General features: G+C 48.0%; 1 protein-coding gene across 3 annotated transcripts in view; it reads left to right on the forward strand.

Moving 5' to 3' along the window:
* LOC116941281 (E3 ubiquitin-protein ligase NEURL1B) overlaps positions 1-7,581 on the forward strand; it is an 87,641-nt gene extending 80,060 nt beyond the window's left edge. For all 3 annotated transcript variants that reach the window (XM_032952165.2, XM_032952166.2, XM_032952167.2), the window contains 3 exons: positions 1,079-1,258; positions 4,069-4,191; positions 4,923-7,581. In XM_032952165.2, coding sequence (XP_032808056.1) covers positions 1,079-1,258; positions 4,069-4,191; positions 4,923-5,263 — 644 coding nt within the window. In that variant the 3' untranslated portion in view covers positions 5,264-7,581. The remainder of the gene's footprint in view (positions 1-1,078; positions 1,259-4,068; positions 4,192-4,922) is intronic.
* Positions 7,582-14,694: the final 7,113 nt, after the last annotated feature.

Below are 14,694 nucleotides of genomic sequence, written 5' to 3' on the forward strand. Positions count from 1 at the left end.
TGTCCAGAGGCCCATTGTCTGTCACCATCCTCATGTAAAATCGATAATGCTATGCCACATTTGTGCATGCCATTTTTCCCGACCCTGTGTTATACTGATTACGTTACCTACAACATGCACAGCAAGCAGAGGTAAACCAAACAGTTTCGCTCACGTAGGTATAACCAGGACATTGGGGACACGCTGACGAATTATTTCCCTCCTTCGCCGCCTGCTTCCTTCCGGTGACACACGACGGCCTCTTTTGAACAATGCCTTGAAGATGTCGTATTTCAACATTACATCGATTCCAATTGCATTGCATTTCTCTGCACACCTGGCCTTTTGGGCTCACTATTCAGATGGAATGAGGCCAGAACGAAACCTGGAAGAGGTCCATTGATCATCTAAGGTACAGCGCCTGGTCGCAGCAGTTCAGGACTAACCCAGGCTTTGAGCCTCATGTCGCATTGAAACCAGAGCTTCATTTCAGATGGATCTGTCCTGGTTGGCAAAACCCGGAAATTATTTTTGGCACATAGCACTCAGAATACTACTTGCTATGGCTTTGGCTGCTATAGTTTAGTACCCACTCCGGTCTCCCACTAATTCGGAATGTATTCAGTGAGAAATTAAACCCTGCACGGAACGCTGTGTTTGACTGCTTGTTGTGGAGGTTGCGATGACACCCAGAGCCGGTCAAGCGTATTCGAAGTAATTTATTGGTAGCCGATTGATGTTTTGAGCGTTTGGATCTATGCTCAGCAACTGTGATGATGAGAAAAAAAATCAGCAAAAACAGCAGGGCTCAATTTTTTACTGAATATTCACTGGGTCGCTGGTAGACGGGAGTAGGTGGCACGTGACTATTAGCCACAGCCATAACGGAGAACATACTGTATGTATGTATGTTGAACTTGCACCGTACGTAGCCAACCGTGTTAATCGGAGGTGCTGTGTCGAGTGTGGGAATGTTGTCCCATCGTTGCCGACCTGAGCACACCTGACTGAATAAAGCCCCCCTGAGCAGTCGCAGTAATAGGAGTCACAATTGTGTTGCTTTCCTCCTCCGCCGCCGCTGCTGCTGCTGTGTCTGCAGATGAGGGCGGCTGCATGGGAGAGGCAGTGCTGGGCCTGGTGCTCATGCCAGATGGGGAGGTGCACCTGAGCCTCAACGGCACGAGAGAGGGCATGCTCGTGTGCGCCGACCCAGGCCCCCCGCTCTGGCTGCTCTTCGGATTCCGCAATGCCACTGCCACCGCGGAGATCGGCATTCTGGGTAAACGATGGCCTCTCTTTGTTGTTGTTGTTCTTGTCGTACGGCTGATGTAGGTGCAGAGCAACAACTACAAGTTAGCACTCGGGTGGCCAAGCGAGTTAACCGCGTCAGGAGCGGGAGGAAGTGTATCGCCCTGATGTCTCCTTCGCACGTGTGGATCGGGCATTGCGTTCGTGAAACGTTCTGGATGACCACAGTTGCACGTTGGAGAGTTTTTAATTTTCCATTTGTGCATCTGCCATGGTTTGTGCGGATGTGGTTTAGGGTGGACCATGAGAAGGAATGAAAGACCGGAGCACGGCATTTATTTCTTTTTAGCCAGGGAAAATTTACGCTGCTGGCCGAGGAGCTAATTACAACTGGTGCGGTGTGCGATGATAATCATACAGCTGTGTTTGGCGAGATCGGCTCGTGTGCGGGTGTAGGGTGGATTGTTTCATCGTGGGACCAGGAGGCGTGACGGTGGCTTGGGGAGACCATCCAGCAGTGGATTGATCGCGGCTGTTGATGATGATGATGACGACGACGTTTGGCCGGCCACTGTGCGTTAGTTGCGTTGCGAGAGCATTCCATTGGTAGGCGGTTTTTGTGGAGGCTCGGGTAATTGTAGGAATTATAAAATATAATAGAGTTTCGGGTTATAAAGGGTCAAAATGTGACCGCGTAACAAAACCGTGTACGTATGTATGTACGTTGAACTTCTTTCGCACCGTACGTAGCCAACCGTGCTAATCGGAGGTGCGGAATACAAATAGGGAGATGCGTGCGCATGTTTAGAGTTTTGAGAAGACGGGTGATTTTGTGCGTGCATTTTAAGAGGGGAAGAATGTTAGAGGTCAGAGAGAGAATTGGTAGAGGTGCAAATGAAGACATTTTGTAGAGAGGAACCATATCTATATATAAAAGGGAAATTTGTGAATGTGTGTCTGTTCAAAATGTTTAGCGTACTTCTCGACATGCAACCAACTTGAAATTTTCCATGTGGGTACTTTCCAGACTGTACACCATGCAAAAATTATAAAAATAGACTTTTGTATTTTTTTTGGGGGGGGTGGGGGTGCAATAATGCACGGCAAGTGATCTGTGACGTCACATCTGTCATGTGACCCGCGCATGTGGAAGCGTAACGCATTGTAGTGTAGCGGTTAGCGCGCTGCGCTACGAACCCGGCGACCCGAGTTCGATTCCCGCTCACGATCACCACCGGTGACGATTATTTGAACCGGTCCTGGGCCTCCCCTAAGTCGACTCAGCCTCAAACAAGTAACTGGCGTGGTGTGTGAACATCGCCACTGAGGAGACAAAGGCGGCCGGGCGTGGTGAATCCAAGTCCCGGGCAAAGCCGGGTAGTAAAGCTAGTATATTATAAACAAAGACCGACTACATTGATGGGTTATAGTTAGAGCCTTCGGAGGGATCGTGGGGTGCAGGACCTTCGCTCTTTCTGACCTTTCGCGAAACACATTGCTGAATTTTGCAATTACATTTATTGCCAGCAAACACACCTCTTTTTTCAGGTAAACAGACTTCACGCAGATCGCCAGAGATGACAGAGGCTTACGCAACACATTTAAATGCTGCCGAGTAAATGTCGCACGAGTCGCCGGCGTATTCTAGGTAACGGTGTCTTTAGAGGTATTTTCTGGGTAAAAAAACAACTGCACAGAATCCTAAGGCCGTGACCTCCATGGCATGCGCAGAGCTCTGTGTATTTTTGGAAAGCCAAGCTTGTCCATTGGTTGGGTGAGGCTTAGAATGTTGAACAGGGCGGGGCCCCCTTGTGGTGACAGGCTATCCAGATTATTTCATTGCGGGGCAGGCTGGTGGTTGGGGGGGTTATTCTGGATGAAGCCAAAAAGCTCGTTTAACATTCTGCGCAAGGGCGCCCCCTCACGTGCCATTAGTATTCCGTGTCGGGGCGTCTGGTGGCCCACGTTGGCATTTAGCAGCAACGCTGGAGTAGATGCGAATTGCCAGAGTTCTCACCTCAGCCGGTTTGGAAATACAACACAACTGTGGCCCACTCTTGTGCAATGGAGAAGGGCCATTTACAATTTCGATTTTTTTTTGTAGTCTATATTATTGATGACGTGTTGATTTCCCCCCCCCCCCCTTCTCTTCTGCGAAAGACATTAATAGGTGTTGGATGCTTTTTGTCATTTGAGATTTCAATCGGCACATTTCAGGACTCATTACATCTCGAAGCAAATGCGAAGGGGTGCTGTGTTGCGCACGCGGTTATAAAGCTCTACAGCATGTGTAATGCCTAAAAGCACATTTTTTTACATTTCCCTGGCAGCGGTCAAGAAGCACAGGTTGAAACTACTTTTGCAGCTTATCACGAACAAAACGTGTGTGAAAATAATTTTGTGTACATATATACACACCCAACACTTTGGTTGTGGACAGCAACCTTTTTTTCAGAGCAGAGAGCAGGTGGAATACAATTTTAAATACAATTTTGAGCTGTACTGAGGTTGATTGGATTTGGGGTTTGGGGTTGGGGGGGGACTGCAGCTACATGGATAGTTTCCATGAGAAGATAATGGGCACAAATAAATAACTAAAATATGCTGTGTCTGTAGCTGGCCCATGGCTTGCTGAGGATCCCTTATGGAGGTTATACACATCCTTGTTTACCATGCTGGAGACCAAGTAGCATTTTTTTGGAGGGCTTTAAGATAAACAGTTGAAACTATGTTTCTCAGCTGATAAATCTCACCACGCATTTGTGTAAATTTATACATTTTAGTGAAGCAGCGTTAACTTCACTTGTTACAACGAGTGTGTGTGTGTGCGTGCGTTTCTAGGCACCCAAAAAGCCAGCTTTCTGGGGTCGTCGTCTCCCTCAATGGGCAGCAATCTCCCAAGCAGCGACTCGGACATCACCATCAGCAACAGCATCTCCTTCTCCTCCTCGTCATCTTCCCTCGGTACAATAAACAACGACGACGATGCCGCCTGGTTGTGCCCCCGGAAGGAGGGGGGGTGGGGATAGTGCCGCGGTGTAACGGTCGGCACGATGGATCTCCGTAGTCACCGGTTCAATTTCCCGGTGAGGCGGTTGGAGTGTAGGTGCTCCCGCCAGCGTGGAAGAGTAGGCCAAAACGCCCCCCGAGAGGAGCTGTCGAAAGCTCCCTCCAGCCGAGCCCCTTCCACCAGCAGCGGTCTGAACAATTATGGATATTGATCATTAAAAGCGAGCGTGAAACTATTTGCTAAAATAATCTCATCCTAAGGATGAGACGAATTTTTTGCTCACGTGTTAAAAACAATATCTCTTTTGTTAGTCCGCTGCTGGATGAAGGCTACCTCATGCCACGTGGCTCACAGGGGTTGCTTGACCATACTTTACCACGTTGGCTCAATGTGGTCCGGTGGAGGAGGGGGCCCACAACCGCTTCAGATATCGCTCGCCACAAATGTGACCCTGTGCCGGGAATAAAACTCAGCTTGGTGCATACATCCTGCGGTGCCCTAACCCACTGCACAACAGCTCCCCCCCCCCCCCCTCATGTGGTAAAATCACAGCGTGCCGATCACATCACACGTTTGCTTTTCCTTACCAAGATAATGAACAGGCAGAACTCGCCGCATTATTAACGGCAAACGGCTTTGGCGTTTTTTCCTTCCCCCCCCCCTACCCCCTTTTTCCCCCGTGAAGTGACAGCGCCCGGCTCTCCGCTCGGCGACGGCCCGACCGCCGTCTTCCCAGCTTGCCCGGTGCCCACCACCACCACCACCACGGCGGCGGTCTCCGTGGCGGCAGTCTCCGTGGCGGTGGGCGCCCCGCCCCCGCGGGGGCACGGCGAGCGTGCCGCGTCCCCGCGGGGGCGTGGCGAGTGCACAATCTGCTTGGAGAACCCGGCCGACTCGGTGATCTACACGTGCGGACACCTGTGCCTGTGCTACGCCTGCGGCCACAGGCTGCGCCGGCAGATCAACCCGGCGTGCCCCATCTGCAGGCGCCTCATCAAGGACGTCATCCGGACTTACCCCATTTAAAGGATGGTGGGGGGGGGGGTCGCTCGTGTCCCCCGCCTTCCCCCCGTGCGCCATCGCCCCCCCCCCCCCAACCCGACTCTCCCGTTCGCCACGATTGCCGCATCCCGCCTCGAGCTCCGCGCTCCCCGCCGCTCCGCCCGTCTCTGCCAACCTCCGTCCCTGTTGCCCGTCGTCAGTGCGCCACTGCTCCCCCAAAGCGCCTCCTCGGCTCGCCGCTTACAAGCCCGCTTCGCTCCGGGCACCCGTCTGCATGTGCGAATGGTGTTGAGTGTCATACCTTGACTTGTGAGCCACACCCATTCACTTGCTCATTCATGGGCACACATGGGTATGGGTTAAGTGTGCAAGTTAGAGGATTCGTTTAGTTGCCGCTTTGATGGTAAAAGAGGATTATTGTTTTTTTTTTTACGTCGGACTGTCGAATAAATTGTTTCATAATAGATAGATCTATATTATATATAACATGCTCAGACATGCTTTTCAAGATGACCTACAAAGCTAATGTTACACGTACCTTTATCTGCAGCTTCACCTCAACTCATCCGATCGTGGCAGCTCCATCAGTGATTGAAGAGCTGGCTGCCAAAAAAACAAACTGTAATAGAATTAAATTATTCACGTATCTCTGCCATCTGCATGTGTATGAGGAGGCATTCTGTACATTTACACAGCCAGATGATTGTTTTCACAGTGCCCGTCCTTTGTTGGTTCTCATCGATCATTTTTAAGTTAATTTTTTTTTCATTTTATTAGAGATTTGTAAAACGTATTTGTGACCCACGACCGTGACGTTCTGTGCCTCGCAAACGAGGCGTACGTCCGTCGTCATGAAGCGGTTCTCATTATTTATAGCGAACGTGTTGCAGTAATTCCACATAGGTGTTAATATGCGCGTGTGGTGCTTGTTTGGAACTGGTAGTCATGAGATTTTGACCTTGACGCGTGAGTTTTCGCGGCCGCTTGTCCAGGCGTAGGTTTTAGGGGCTCGGCCGCGCGCCTGGCGTTTGTTCCCCCTCCGTATTTTGCCGCGCACTGCCGCGTTCATCTCATCCAACTCCTGAAGTTGCCCGCGTGGCGAAAGCTTGAGAGAGAGAGAGAGAAGAAGAAATGATCAAAACGCAGTCCCCAACCCGGTAAACCGCCCTGTGAGATTTCAACCTTTGTTCGGTCGAAGTCGTTATGAATGGGGCGGTGTGAATGTCTCTTTCACAGCGTACAACACCGCTGTAGCAGAGTGCGGATTCGACGATCACGTGTGGCGGTCCTGTCACGTTTATTTATGTTTCGTTGACACAGCCTGCTACACTCACTTGACACTTCTCCACCTAATTATTTCTTATCTGCACAAAAGCAATGCTTGGCTGAAGACGATGAAGGTTTGACCGGTCGCTAGTCCGCTATTTTATGGCTTTCGAAGAGTGCAATGAAATTAAGAGAATATACTCACTTAGAGCTCAACATGAATTTTAACTGTAACCTGTGAGCAGAAAATTTGGAGGCACATTCCTTTAAATACAATTGGATCACGTGGGTTTGTATAAATAAACAAAAAAACATGACAACTTTGATGTGCGATTGAATGCAATTTTAATCATAAAAAAAACAATCTGAAGAAAATCGTTGTCCACAATTGACTTTTTCCCTGTTTCTGCTGTACTTTGATAAAAGGGCAGCATTGTAGAGTGGATGATCCTGGCCTATGTGTTCAGAGCCAGCAATTTATCCCCTCATTCAGTTGTAGTTTCTCCACGCACTCTTGTGATATTCCTACACTGAAACACACGCACACGCTAAATAAACTGAAACTGTTCCCACACTAAAACGCACAATAAATGTATTGGCCGAACGTTCACAAGTATGACCGTCCCGAAAATAATATTATTCGCGCTCTGTAAAGCACGTATAGTGATATCAAAAGTCTCCCTGCCCACTTCGGGCTATGGGGGCTCATCTCTGGCAGAAATGGGGCGATCCTTTGGTGGGGGCCAGTCTGTCTCTAGATCCTGGGGAAAAAAAGAGTAAATTATTTATTATTGATATTATTACGCGATGCGACAATTTGGCGCAACTCGTGAGATAAATGTTACAGAATACGAAGCACTCACTATCACGTGGACACGTGGGATAAAGGGAAACTGACTCGCAAATTGTTTGAGACTCGACGTGTGTCTGGTTATAGAGCGGGCGGCTATTATGTAGTTGGAGATGTAACGATGAAACAGTTTAATTTTTTTTAATGTTCATATATGAGATGTGTTCGTTGGTTTCTTTCGTTTTTGCAATAAAAGAGAAAAGTTTGTGTTTTATGTAATAAGGTGTACACGCTTCCGTTGCCTTGTGGTTTTATATTGAAATATGCCTTCAGGCTTATTCTAGCGACGTACAATATTGTCATCGTATGCGATACAAACGGATTCTGCCGTTGTGTATAACTGTTAGCACACCAGATGTGTAATCCAGAGGTTATAGTTTCGATCTCCAGGCGCGGGCGGTTGAAACAAGTTTGTGAAAATAATTCCCCCCATATCTCTTCAAGCCGGTAGTACGACCCGGGGTAAGGCCCGGTTAAGTCGACTGGCATGTCGCCTGTGCTGAGGTATGGTCACGAGAGCTCACCTTCGTGGGGGCCTCTCCACCAGCAGTGGCGCGAGTAGGCAATTGCAGGGCTGCACCTTTATATGATGAAAAATGGCAACCAAAATTAAATTCGCTTTATACAGCAGGCAATTGTTTTTAACGTTTATTTTCAGTGATTGAAAGTTGTTTATATTTTATTCTTTACCTTGCTTCATAATTCGCTGAAACATTAGTTAGCATCATGCTTATCCTCATAATGTTGGTTAATTTAATAGCAGTAACTGTTTGGAATACTATAGACTTGTGGAATATGATATTAACATGAATTGAAAGCATATTTATATTTGATTCAATAACTACATTTTTTTAAACGTTTACAAAATATTGCATATATTGCACAAGGTTTTTTTTTTACGATTCTAACCTTTCACTGAAAAACAAAAGTTTTGGCACAAATTTAGCATGACATTTAAAAAAATTATGTTAAGTGTGCTATAGAGTTAGCTCGCACACAAAACGAATTGCTTATGAATATATTTGGGAAGACATCACTGTAAAGTACCATTTTTATTCTCTCTATTACATTTTTGATGCATACAGTATCTTTTAAAATTATATTGACAAATAATTGAACTATTTCCCCCAAATGTTGGTGAACCATGCCACAGGTACGACTATGATAAATTTATACATAATGTATGTTTAATGTTGCTTAGCCGTAGCTCACTCGTCACCACATTGGTAATTGGGCTTTGTTTGACCATATTTCATCACGCTGGTCACTGCAGGTTGGTGAAGGGGGCCCCGGGATAGGTTCAAATTATTACTCGCCACTGACATTAGCCGTGTCCGGATACCCAAATCGGGTAGGCGAGTTTTTACTGCACAGTGCGCTAACCACCGCGCCACCGCTCCACGTTACTGGGGATAATCACAGAGGAGATGTTTACCGACACCTGCAACCGAAATGTGTCCATCCTTCAATACGCGGCTGTAATGACAGAGGAGAAAAACCCAGCGTCTCTTGAGAAATGACCGCTCCTGCCAATGTCTCGCGAGGCCTGCCTCTCACAAAGCACACGCCGGCGAGAGAGCCTCCCAGAGCAACTTAACAGCTCAACACAGTTGCACGTCCCAGCGCATTCAATTACAGGAGCAATCTCGTACGTCTCACTCCCAGCGTCGGGCTCTGTGGAGAAAATTGAATATCCACCGGTCATGAGATGGGTGGTTTGCGAAGCGTGTGGGCGGTGGGGCAAGTGCGAGGCACCGCTGCTTATGAGGACGTTCGAAGGTCGACGGGGTCAAGCGTGAGGTCGGCGCGGGTGTAAACACGATTATTTTTAGGGTTAGGAGGGATTGTCAGAGAGGGCGGCTCTTGGTGTTGCGGTCGATGTCATGCTCATAATGTCACTCGTGTAGGGAAGCCTCGTGTGGTCAACGGTATCTTTCGTGAGAATCCTGCATACATTGCGATGTTTGACCAGTTCAGTTTTTAGAGAGTGGAGTGTGTGTGTGGAAGAACATTGGAGAACCCAGAGAAAACCCACACTTGCGTGGAGGGGTAGGGGGTGGTAAACCAATGTTCCGCATGGAAGAGTTCACGACTCAACTTTTGCTGTGCTTCCATCTTCTGGCCACATAGCAGCCCAGCGGGTTTCGGGAGTTTCACGAATCTCTCTCTCTCACACGACGTGATCCACCAATCAAGTGTTGGATCTTCGGCGTGCGTCACCATGCCAGGCCTTAACATGCCTGTCGTGTGTGCAAGCCAGGGCCGGAAGATAAATGTTGAGGTCACCCTTCACGGCTTCACCCCTGCTGCCGAATCAAGATGTAGCCCGCGGGAGATTTCACCTTGTCAACATAGGTGGTAGAAATGTACAAAAGTTCAAACACCTTTAGTCCCTGGCCGCCCCTCGTGCATATGTCACGATAAATACACCCGGTGGAAGATTTACTGTCAGGAATATATGGGCCATGACAAAGAGGCAACTGGAATGCACAAAAGAAATGAACGTTTTTTTTTTTCTGGCGTGATATATGGCAGCGTAAGACATTTTAATGCTTTACATTTTGTTTATGGCGTAATTATTTTGCAGAGTGACACAATATTTTTCTTTCCCTCTTAGCCGTGTTTGTGAATTACACATGCGCGTGCGAAGATCCCTGCATCGGGGTGATTACAATACATCGCTAGCTGTTTTTTTACGCCACACATTTCAAGGCATCGCTGGATTTTACACAGCAATGTGCTTTTTCTGGAATTTGCTCATTCAACAGCTTGGCTGCATCAAAGCTGAATCGTACCTGAACTCAGTTTTTCAACAATTTTAACAAGCGGTTAACATTACAGACACTTATGTATACGTTTATATGTTTTTTTTAAGAGTCTGTCATCATAGGAAGGTAGTGGCAGGAGGTGGCACGAGAATGGCACCATTCCCCGGGCACGAACATGTCAAGCTGCGGGTATGAACTCCACTCTATGCCCTGCTCTATATTCTGTATCCTGGTCGGTGTGGCTTGGAGTAGGGAGCCAGATCCGGTTTAGATATCACTCGCCACTGCTGTTAAGCCATGCCGGGGAATCAAACTCAGGTTCGCTGGGTTTAGACCTCAATGCACGAACCACTGTGTGCTTAGTTGTAATCGTTCCTTCTTCTTCACGTTGACATTTCTTCTTTGGATGGCGAGTAAAGAGGTAAACTGCCATGGCGTCCATGCGTGAATCTGATGTCTTTCTCTCAAGTGAAATCTGTAATAAGAGAGTACACCGACGGTCGCTGACCGGCTGGATAGGCTCCACTGTGTCAGCCATGAGCAAATCAAGTTAAGTCGGATCATCTGGGCCGAAGTTCAGGGGCGGAGCTCAAGGGTCCTTGCGGGGAACCATCGGGAAGGTTCTAGAAGGGGCGTGGCTAGAAACGGGGCTTGGCTCCGCGTGAGAGGGATATAAGGGGAAGCAGGAAGAGGCTAGAGGTCAGTGTGGGAAGTCTGGAAGCGGGACCGCGTCTCGCGCCTTCGGAACGCCAGCGGCCACGTGGCGGCTCGAGGGTTGCCTCCTTGCGCGCCGCCGGCCAGCGGCAGGCAGGAGCGGGGAGCGCGAGCGAGCCGTGCGCGGGACGGAGTCAACGCACGCCGCGCAGAGAAGAACGGAACGGTTAATATCCGAATGGAGGAGCGTGGAGCTGTTCAGCCGACACAGATATAATAAAGAAAGACACAAGTCAACGTTCGTCGTCGAAGTGTTTTATTACACATGTGGAGTGACATCGAATGGGTCACTACGTAGCATAGCGCGGGTTCCTGGCAGAGAAGGGGATCTGCAGTTGCAGCAGCCCTGTCTGTCAGCAGGTCACGTGATAAGTCCAGAGAGAGGGATGTAGGGGAAAGGTGATAGAGGGGGCACGTGAGGTAATCCCGGGAACCCGTGAGTAGGTTCTAGAAGGGGGGCGTGGCTGGGGCGGAGCGAGGCCACGCTCGGAGGATAAAAGGCGACCCCGAGCAAAGGCTCGGGGCTGTTGCTTGGAGTGGAATCCCGTCGAGCTGCTGGAGTCTTCGTCACCGTCTTCACCTTCTCGGCGTCGTCAGTCAGGCAGTCTGTTAGCTGTCCTGTTGTAGTTATCCCTTGTAAATAGAGTGCCTCCAACTCCTATTGTCTCTGAGTGCGTCACAACACATCCATGATAACACAAAATCACCGCCACCGCTGATGCGAGCAGCTTTGGCACTGAAATAGTGAGCACGCCACAAAACATACAAAAACCCATGACTAAATACACTTTGAAAAAACACAGCCTTGTGGGACAAACAACGCTTAATTCTGTTTGTGTACGTTCAATTTTGCCCTCATACGATTGATGCTTTAGCTTCAGTCGCAAGGTTCAGACCGCAGGGCGATAACCACTTGCGCCACTGCTTCACGCTTGTGTTGCGCCCGAAACGTCGTGATTTAATTGAAATGGTTGTTTATTTATTTATTTTATTTTTGCCTACGTGACTTTACCGGAAAAAAAACAAAGAATATTCATCCCTTTGTCAACGATACACATTTATATCTGCATGCGGAACACTTCATGTGAACAATGTGATTTTTTTTGTCCATCTTCCACCGTTGGACGTAGCGCAATGCGCTAACCGCTGCGCCATCCATCGCTACATCCATATAAAAGAAAACCCTAACCCAGTGATCTTCAACATTGTTGGTATGGTTGGCCCCCCAATCAACACCACTGGGCCCCACGCATCCGTCCCCCCCTTCACAACCACTTAGTGCACTTCCCTATTTGCGCGTGTGAGTTGCTTGAACACACGTATAACCGTCCGTAGATCAAACTGCAGTGGACATTCGGGAATGTTCTCTACTTTGGCAGCATGTCCATCATTCGTCTTGTCCACTGGCCATGAACGTGTCCTGCCAACAAACTCCCTTGGCTTTTCCTATCATGCAATATTTTTGTGTGTGGAATATTTGCTGGTTCATTCCAGGATGTTTCTGTTACGCGTTGTCGCTTTAAGATGTTCTGTGTTCAAATTGTGTTTGTTGCGGTTGCACCCGACTTAAGAGCCGCATGGCTCACAGGGCTATAACTAATAAATGAAACTTGAAACTAAGCATCCCTCAATATATGCTATCCTAACTTACATGAGGGAAGGCAATGTAATTTTTTTTTTACACGGTGGGAAATTTTGGCCCCTAGGAGGCAGTGCTAGGGGGCGCTGTTTAATTAAATACTCATTGGGAAATGTCGTTTTCTTGCAAATAAACGGATTTAAACAGGGGTTTCAACCCTTCAAAGATTCAAATTACTATTTTATGCAAAATCGCGGTTAAATAATGCCACCAAATGTCCAAAACTTAATGTGACGAGAAAAATTGGCATTGTTAATGAAATTGCTGTTTTCAGGAGATAATTGTTTAACAACGAATAAGAGAAAAAACATGATTTATCGAGCAAAAGTACTGTTAAATATTACTTAAACCTTGCTTTGAAATCGACAATAATAGTAACCAGTGGTGAAATATCGTGAAAAATCCCTCATCATCCACAGACGAGAAAGGCCTTCATCCAGCAGTGGATTTACAAAAGGACTGCATTGTGTACAATCTGCAACCAATAAAAAAGTTAAAAATGTGAACCAATACCAAACTCACTATATCCCTCTGTGTAACTCGTTAAAGACCATTTAAATATACAGGCCATTTTTTACGTAAAAATTACATCGACAAAACATTTCTTATCGACAAATAAATGGTGTCTAAAAGGGCAACCCGTAACTTTCATGTGAACTGCCATTATGGAAAAAAAACAGTCGGCAAACCCACGTGAGAAAACATTCAAAACCATTTTTATCTTATCTCTCCCCTCTCACCTTGCTCCACTCCCTTCCCATGCTCTCAGCTCCAGCAGACGAGACCTGTTCCAGCACTTTTTCTCCTCCACTGCCTTTGACTCTCTTTGTGAAGGTCATTCTTTCCCTGTCCGTCCTGTACCCCCCTGCCCCCTCTCCTCCTGCGCGAGTGACAGAACACGCCCTTCTATCTCTCCTTCGTTCCCAGGATCAAGTCACACGAAGACCCTTCATAATTCCAGTGCTGTGCCAAAGATTTTTACTGCGAGCGCCGCCCTCTTGCAGCACAGCACTGGAGACGCAAGCCCACTGAGTTTGGACAGAATAGATGGATCCCTCTGCCTGGTGCACAGTGCTACAATCCCTCTGCATCTGTCAGTCTTGAGGGCCCCGTATCCCCTCGTTGTGGTCACATGAGTCTGTGCACTGTTCTCATCTGGTTTTTTTTATCTTTACGGATGGGAAAAATCCGTGATCTGATCCCATCCGTAAAGGAAGTCATCACCTGACTTACAGTACCCCGGTGTTTACAAATAGAGTTGTATCTGCGGTGACTGCTATATCGGGGAGACAAAACGACATATTTCTGACCGAATTCACGAGCACAAATCAGATTTGAACGAATTCGTCGGCCGTAGCTGATCATTGTCTCAACACAGCGGGTTCTCATGAGATTGTTTTTCTCCGATACCAAGGTACTATGCAAACCTCCCGGTTATTACCAAAGATTTGTCCACGAAGCCATCCAGATATACAAACATAGACACACCTTCAACCGAGAGGATGGTTTTAAATTAAGCAACCACTGGAAAGATGTCATAAACCAAGTCAAAACTTTAGCTACCTTATAAGCACGCAGCGTATTCTTTCCGATCTTTGCCATTGTTGTTTCCATTTCCCATTGCCCCCGTGCAGTCACCCACCGCATCCCCCGCACCTTCAACATAACAAAAGACGGATTAACTTAGCCCCGCACCCCATCAATGTCCCCTACTTGGCTCCACCCCCCCTTAACCTGTATTTAAGCTCGAGGCTCTCAGAGCCTCCCCACTTGATGCAGCGATCTTGCTGTGACTGTTCCACCTGAAGACGGAAGCTTGTGTTGCCTCCGAAACGTCGTAATTTAATTGTTTTCTTTTATTTTCATTTTACCTACGTGACTTTACCGGAGGGGAAAAAAACCACAGAGTACAATGAAGTTTCCTGCACCGTGTGGGACATCACGTGGGTGCCGAGTTTCACACCTCCTCCCCGACTCTACAGAGCGTCACTCACCGCGCATCCAACACAAAGCGTCAGCCCCAGTGAGGCAGCAACTCGCGCTTGAGATGGCTCCGTGTAGAGGGTCCCGGCTCCACGTGCGGAATCTCTAGGACCCAAGATCGCTACGCGTCGTATGCACGGAGCTGTGTCTCTTTATTTAATTCCATGCCGCACCCCTCCTCCCACTGCGTGTTTTTAAATCTCCCATCTCAGTGGCTCTGCGCGTCTTGCAGCGA

The sequence above is a fragment of the Petromyzon marinus genome, chromosome 11 (genome assembly GCF_048934315.1).
Source record: "Petromyzon marinus isolate PM22_M1 ecotype Great Lakes invasive population chromosome 11, UKy_Petmar_22M1.pri1.0, whole genome shotgun sequence".
In the NCBI taxonomy this organism is placed as follows: domain Eukaryota; kingdom Metazoa; phylum Chordata; class Hyperoartia; order Petromyzontiformes; family Petromyzontidae; genus Petromyzon; species Petromyzon marinus.